At 42.2% G+C, this 8259-nt stretch overlaps 1 protein-coding gene across 1 annotated transcript in view; it reads right to left on the reverse strand.

Moving 5' to 3' along the window:
• The window catches only part of UBE2N (ubiquitin conjugating enzyme E2 N), a 35168-nt gene extending 27150 nt beyond the window's left edge, over positions 1–8018 (reverse strand). Inside the window, exon 1 of the mRNA XM_029206082.1 lies at positions 7897–8018. Coding sequence (XP_029061915.1) covers positions 7897–7926 — 30 coding nt within the window. The 5' untranslated portion in view covers positions 7927–8018. The remainder of the gene's footprint in view (positions 1–7896) is intronic.
• Positions 8019–8259: the final 241 nt, after the last annotated feature.

Consider the following 8259-nt stretch of genomic DNA (forward strand, 5'->3'; position numbering starts at 1 on the left):
AATTTTACTGGAAAGCACTTTTCCTTTTTCTCTCTAAATACAAGTGAGGAAATTAAGTAGGTACAAATACCCTCCACTTAGTGGAAAACACAAAATTCAAATTAATATATAAACAAGTGTAAGATAATTCTATCTTTAGGCTTACTGAATGAAAAACATCTTGTTTAAAACTCACATTAGAGTGGTTATGGTCTGATACAGTGATACCTCAAATGTATTTTCCACCTGCTCTTTAGTTCCTTCTCACTGGAACCCCGAACTTCCCCAAATCCAGGGACCCAGGAGAGCAGGAGAGGAATATGCCACCCCAGAGAGGCAGTCCATCTTAAGGTAAACTATATTACTAAACAGCACTCACGCAAAAGCCTGTAATTAAACTACAATAAGACACTATCCACCACACATACTGGATCTCTGGAATATATAATGCATTCATGCTCTCTTTCTCTCCCTCTCTCCCTCTCTCCCTCTTTCTCTCTCCCTCTCCCTCTCCTTCCAGCTTTCATATCTACTACTCCCTGTGTCCACTCTCCCCACTGCTCTTCAAGTTTAAAAACACTCCTCAACAGATATTGATACCTTTTCTCAGATTATGGTAAATCCCAGATATTCCTTCTTTTATAACACACCTCACTGTAATTTCTTGTTTCACAGCTCTATTTTTCACCAGACAGCGATGCCTATCTTTTTTTACTGGCTTAGTGAATACATACTGTGCATTCAATAAATGTCCATTTAATTGAACTGAAACATGTTTTATGAATGGATAATAAAAAAGCAGACAAATCGCAATGTTATGGAAGATTGAAATTTGGCCTTGGGCTCTTACTAGCTTACTAAAGCCACTTTTGCCCCTGCTCCACAGTAAGGGGGTAAAGGGGATGGTAATCCCAATGGTCCTTAAAGGTCACTAAAAACACAGTGACTTTACAGCAATAACATTTTTCTTAGTATAAACTATAAAGAAATCTTAGAAAGCTCTAAAGAAATAAAAAGCACCCATAGTCTCAAGACACAAAGATAACATTTGTTAGATTTCTTTCTAGTATTTTCTCCACTACAGTGCCTTCAGTCACTGGATTGTAGACTTCAAAAATAAAAACTGATTTGCCCAAAACAGACCAAACCTCTGACAGTGACATACTGTGATGGTACTGAAAACTAAAGGAGTTTGAAAATATGAAGAGGAAATAGACAATTAAAAAAAAAAAAAAAAGCAGGGCTTCCCTGGTGGCGCAGTGGTTGAGAGTCCGCCTGCCCATGCAGGGGACAAGGGTTCGTGCCCCGGTCCGGGAAGATCCCACATGCCACGGAGCGGCTGGGCCCATGAGCCATGGCTGCTGAGCCTGCGCATCCGGAGCCTGTGCTCCGCAACGGGAGAGGCCACAACAGTGAGAGGCCCGTGTACCGCAAAAAAAAAAGAAAAAGCAAAATATGTCAACATTAGATTCTGAAACCAATGCCTAGAAGTACTTCAAATTATAGCCTAATCCTAATTATTCAGAAACATCTGAGTTACAGGTCAACTCAGAACTATAAAAATTTCTATGCCTAAGTATCTCTAGGGGAGTTTAGAATAGCTACATCCAGGATTTTAACAAACATACAATGCCCTGCATGGTGTGGTGTAGCTCTTGGAAAAATGGATAATAAAGAATGCTTTCTGTTGATTCTCTGAGGGCTCTTAACCAGTTACCTACCCATTTCTTCCTATCACACATGGTTTCTGTCACCAGAGATGCCAGGGCCACAGATCTCACTCTCAGACTATGGTGATCCCACATCCTATTTAATCTACAAATTGAAGATGACTACTTAGTATTTAAAATAAAAAAACTTGGGAAGCATTTTTAAAAGTTGCTAAGATTTTAGCTGAAGTTAACTGATTCCCTATTATTCATCTCCTAATTTGTATATCCATGCTGATGTCCTTCATACATTACATTTCTTTCATATAGGAAAAAAAGAATTCTTATTTCTTGATGTAATATTGCTACATATATTATGCCTTTCAGATCTATTTCATTTTTAGAAAGTAAAATTATATAATATAGTAATTAGGCACCCACATTAGAACTGTGATGACTACAACCATAATGTCCAAAGCTCCTGCTGCATGCCATCCTCATTTCCTTGGTTCTGCTATTTATTTCTACAGTGCTTATGCATCAGTGTTCATGATAGCACATTCAAATGTATGTTCAGAATCCATACTACTTGAATCTGAGGTGCGTAAGTTATTTTCTTCTTAAATCCATTTACACATAGGTAAACCAAAACACTAGATACAGCATAGGGAAAAAGGCAAAGATACTGACTTGCAGGCCAGGAATCTCAGTCATCCAATTTCTTTGGCCTACAGTCTCCTCATCAGAGAAGGAAAAGGATAGTGTTCTCTACTGTATATGGCTATAAGTCATCACAAGTGTGGGAAAAAACTCAATTACTACAAAGTAAATGCATAATATTTCTGATATCATTATTTAGCATGCTGGATACTCAGGAAGTACTTAATAATTTGACAACTCTCAATTTCTATTGTGTGAGAGCTGATCAATCTGGACTGAAGAAAGTGCTTGACAAAGAAAAGCTTAAAAAACAACACTTGATTTTTAACCTACTTTCAGTTATGCCTACATTCCATAATCAAAACATTAGGTAGTATATTAAACAATATCCATATAGCCTGAAAGTTTAATCACTACCAAAAGTAGTTCAGGGATTCTTAACCTGGAATCCGTGGAGACCGAGGGGATTCACGAATAAGCTTGTCAAGAATCTGAATCCCCAGAAGTCATATGCAAAAAGTATGGTTTATTGTACTAGGAAGAAGGTCAGAAAATTCTTAAATTGGGACAACAACCAAAAGAGCTAAAAACTACACTGTTTCTACTCAAGTTTTTACTATATGAGTTTATCTGCTTCCTAAGAATGTTTTAATTACGATTTATAACAAGTCCATCTTCATCATGGTAAGTTTTCATGCCTTTTTTTTTTTTAAATGGGAAAAAACATTATGAGCCAAAGATTCTCAGGGCTTAAAAAAAGGGTCATTTTTCTGAATCGCTTTTCTTACTAAAAACTACCTTATGTACTAAAATACATATCAAATGAGTGGCTTTTAAATGGTGATAAGAGGGACTTCCCTGGTGGCGCAGTGGTTAGGAATCCTCCTGCCAACGCAGGGAACACGGGCTCGAGCCCTGGTCCAGGAAGATCCCACACACCGCGAAGCAATTAAGCCCATGCACCACAACTACTGAAGCCCGCACACCTATAGCCCGTGCTCTGCAACAAGAGAAGCCACCACAATGAGAAGCCTGCGCACCGCAACTAGAGAGAGCCTGCGTGCAGCAACAAAGACCCAACGCAGCCAAAGATTATTAAAGATTATTAAAAATCTGTATTTTTTAAAATAAAAATTATTAAAGTAAAAAACAGAACTCAAGACTCAGTCAGCTCATAACAGGTTTTTAAGAGTTTGAAACTAAACCTCACCAAACAGAAAATAAATTGTAGGGAAGACTGGTGAAATTCTAATTTCAGAAGGTTGGTTTGCTAGGTTTTAATCAAATAAGTCAACTGCTTGAGTAAGTTAACTGTTTCCTAAGCCTATATTTTATTGACTTCATGATTAATTTTGAGAAGAAAATTAAAGGAATGTCATTCTGTCAGTGTAACATGTAAAGCTGAAATAAATTTGTTTTTGACCAAGCCACAACTACAGATTTCATTTATTTGTTCGCAAAATACTCCGATTCTTCATGACAGATAGATTAAGGAGGATCTCTTATTTTAGGTGGCTTTCAACTTATGTGACTTTAAGCTTTAATTGCTCTGTCACTTTTAGAGACTAAAAGAGGTTTTGCCCAGGAAAAGAGAGAAAAAAAAAATCCTATAATTCTAGCTAAACACGTAACTGCCAAGATTCAGTGTAACTCATACATGTGCAAAATATCACTATATATAAGACCATTCATTACAGCACTGTTTGTATAGCAAAATATGGGGAACAATCTAATAGTTATCAATATGCAATTAGTTAAATTAAGGCCTAACCACAAGGTTCCACAAAACAGCTCTTTAGAAAACTAGTCACCTCAAAGACATAGGTGGGGGCAAGGGGAGGAATCAGGTACAGCATTTACAAAATATGGGGAACAATCTAATAGTTATCAATATGCAATTAGTTAAATTAAGGCCTGACCACAAGGTTCCACAAAACAGCTCTTTAGAAAACTAGTCACCTCGAAGACATAGGTGGGGGCAAGGGGAGGAATCAAGTACAGCATTTACTTGGGGAGGAGGGCAACATATATGCACTAAGTCTCTCTGGTCTTTTGGGAAGAATATACAATAAAAGTTGTGGCTGTCTGGGGAGGGAAACTGGAATGCTGAAGGACAGATGAGTCTTAATTTTCCTCTATGTACCCTTTAGAACCTTTCAAAGGTGCTCTATGTATTTCCCAGTCAACAAAATAAAAGATTGATTTGTTTTGTTTTTAATGAATTTATGGGTAGAATTAGAAACTTTTAGCTCAGGCACAGATTCAGATAGAATCTACTGAGCAGTAACAATGTCAAATTATATAGAATAACTCTCCTGAAACTTTCTTTCAAAGAGACTGAAGCTCATTCATTCATTCAATCAGTATTTCAGGGCCGAGACATTAGATTTGCAGATTATGTGTTCTAGGCATTTCAGCAATGCCCAAGTCATCCAAGAATTCCTGCTTTCATGGAGCTTTAGTGGGAGTAGAGATAAACAGTAAATAATACAACTTTGAGTAATGATATGTGCTATACAGAAGAGACGAAATAGGGGCTAAACAGCAACCATGGGGGAGGAGGAAGGACTGTGTTTTAGGACAGTTAAGGTAATCCTCTCTGAGAATATGACATGTGAGCCAAGAACTGAACATTATGACAAAGCAAGCAACGCAATAAACAGGAGGAAAGCCCTGTGACTGGAACACGCGTAGCCTCTTATTGTTCAGGGTACAGCAGAGCAACAGTGTGGCTGCAATGGAGTGACCCAAGGGGAGAAGTGTGGGAGATGATCTCAGAGGTAGGCAGATCCCAGATGGATGGAGGGCCTTGTAGCTAGGAGGGAAAAAAAGTCAAGATTTTAAGTGTGCTGCAGAACCTCTGTGGAGTTCTGAGCAGGGAAGTAACAAGATCTATGTTTTTAAAAGTAACACTAGCTGCTGTTTAAAAGGAGATCAATACAGTAGGCCAGGTAACAAATGATGGAACTGAACAGTGGTTTCAGAGAGATAGGGAAATGTGTCTGATTCAGGATATAATTTGAAAAATAGAGCCCACAGAATTTGCTACTGGATTAGAAATGGGAATCTGAGTGGGACAGCAACTGGGTGAATAGTAATTCAAAAAATCATCTTTATGTGTATGGTTACAGTTGTTAAGGTACTTTGACATATATTATGTCATTTCATAATAACAAGAGGCAGGGGAAGGTCACACTGGGTCAAGATCCAAGTTCTGCCTCCTGCCAGTTTTAAGACCCTAGGAAAGTCCTTTGAATGGGTTTCTAGCCTATATAATGTATTGTCTACTTCACAAGACTTCTGCAGGTACCAAGTGGTTGAAGAATTTTGAAAATGTAAATAATGCCCATTTTGAGGTAGAAAGCATCACACTGTCCAATGAGAGATGGTACATTCCCATCATTCAGGACAGTAGTGCTACCCCATTATATTCCACTGCCACCATTATATTCCACACAGAACCTTGTATTGTAGTTGACAGAGAAGAGACAAGCTTCTTTTTTTAAATTCTGATATAAAAAACAAACATTTTCACAGATTATGAAAAAGCCTACATAATATAAGCATGGGCACTAGAAAAAAAATAGTATAATCTTTTAATCCTTCCTAGGGATTGGAGGAAACAGTTCTTTTTGCTATAAATGGCATTAAAGTAAAACCACCGAACTCTTACAAGATAATACCCAAACCAAGGGACCTTTCATTAGAGAGATGTTATCAACAAGACTTTAATTTAAGAGTATATATGACTTATCACTGTCTTGTTTTAAATAGCAAAATGCAAAAGCCTGGTGTAAACTAAATTATTGTATGCCAAATGAATTGAATTATGAGGACTTCAACTTATTGCTTCAAGTCATATCTATAAGTTTATATACAAGGTCCCACAGAATTTATTTTTCCATCTAAGACTTTCATATTATTGCAGAATATCTCCAGCATTAAGCAAAAATGAAAAAAATATGTAAAGTCTTTCATTCATTATGTATTTTGGAGAATTATCTTGAATGTCAATGTGTACTAGGTACTTAGTCGATAACCTGAATAACAGTAAATAAAAATCCAAGGATATCTGATGTACACAGCTCTATCTTCCACCCCTCATTTTCAAGTGCGGCCTCAATAAACATGACCACTGGGGCCATGTGATTGTATTACAACCACATTGGTAAGTACCCTCCAACACACAGCCATTAAACTGCCTTGGACGGAGTCGAAGACAAATCTTTAACACAACAAATGAAGATTTTGTTTTACACAACACTATGAAGGTTCACATCATTAGACTCCAGCGCACAATGACAATCTGTTCTACTTCTCTACTTGCTAAAACTTGCTACTTTACAAAACTCGTCTTATTTCTCTAAATTAAGCACCTTTAGGTCAGAGACACCCCCATCTCAGATATATTTCATTGCAATCGCACTACACAATACACCATCCTTCAATCACTTAGCATGCATCTCCCCCCAAACTTAAAGGACAAACTAGATTAAATACACGTTCAGAGTTACAGCAAACAAAATGATGCTGCAATTTAGACACTTTAACTCGCATACTGAGCAACACAGAGGTTCAACTAATTTCCTTCACTAAAATTGACAAAAAAAACCTAAGGGTTTTGTCTTCGTGGACTGCAAGAAACATTTCACGTCTGAGGACTTGATATTTATGTAAAGAGTTTACAAAACCAAGATGAATTTTTCATGGTTCCATTGATACTTGTCAAAGAACATATTCATGAAGAGCTGAAAAACGGTATTGATAATTTAAAGCGCACAAAATCGAAAGGCAAAAGGTTTCACAAGGTCCCCCGTACCTGTGTACTGCACCCCCTCCCCCAATCCCCGCTCGGTCTCGTGTTAGAACTATTTCCTCTAAACAGAAACAGTCCTAAAAGAGTTTGCCAACTAGAGTAAACTCACTTCGCGAAGATAACGAGCGGAAACGCATTTAAAGAGGAGATCACGGAAGCGAGGGTGGCGGGGCGCGGAGCCCCCACGTCCCCCGAACCCCGGCAGCCAGGAGCGAGCATGTGCCGGCGGCTGCAGGATGCGCGGCCCTCCCAGAGCCGCCTCCCGTGGCACAGGGCCCCGCCCGGCCTCACCCTCCCGGTTCATTCATTCTGAACCTGCGGCTGCCGCACCCCTGCGCTCCCGCCCGGGCCGAGACACGGATCCGAGGCCGAGGGCCCGTGTCGGGCCACAACCCCCGCCTGGAGTCCGGGCCCCGCCGCGATTCCCGCGCGCCCGCGGCCTCCGCTCGGGGGTGGTCTGAGAGGCCGCGGAGGCCCGCTCCCAAGACCAGAGCCCCGCAAGCCCGCGGCCCCACCCTCCGCCAGGGCGCGGGCCAGGCCTTCCCCGCTCGCGGGCCGACCGCCTGGGAGCCCCCGATCCCCGCTGCCGGGCTGCCCCACTGCGGCCGGAAGTCTCCCCGGCGCCCCCTCCCCAGCGCCCGACTTCCCTCGCCGCCGCGGCCAGACCCTCTCCGCGCTGCCTCGGGCCTCCCAGCACGGGCCGCGGGCCGGAGGAAGCGACGGACCGCTCCGCCCGGTCCGCCGAGAGGGCAAGAGCAGAGCGGGTAGCCGGAAGCGGGCCCGAGCGGTTACCTTGATAATCCTGCGGGGCAGCCCGGCCATCTTGTCAGATCCCGAGTTCGGCCTCTGGTCTCGTCTCCGGCTCCGCTTGCCTCACGCACGAGTGGAAGTCCCGGGCTCTACTTCCGGGGAACGTTGCCGCGCCCGCCGCTGCCGCGCCGAGGCCCCCCGGGAAATGTAGTCCCTGCTCGGGCGCGGGCGGGCTTCTCTCGGACCTGGCCCCTCCCCCGCGCTCCCCGCCCCAGCCGTGGCCTGGGGGTGGCGGAAGTGACGCGCCGCGACGGGGCAGAGATTTGGGAGAGGCAATGCGGAGCGGCGCGGAGCCCCACAGAGCCCAGTCGCTAGTGGCCGGTCCTGCTGCAAGCTGGTGGGACT

This window comes from Monodon monoceros, unplaced genomic scaffold (genome assembly GCF_005190385.1).
Source record: "Monodon monoceros isolate NGI ecotype Baffin Bay Population unplaced genomic scaffold, NGI_Narwhal_1 Super_Scaffold_6, whole genome shotgun sequence".
Lineage (NCBI taxonomy): Eukaryota > Metazoa > Chordata > Mammalia > Artiodactyla > Monodontidae > Monodon > Monodon monoceros.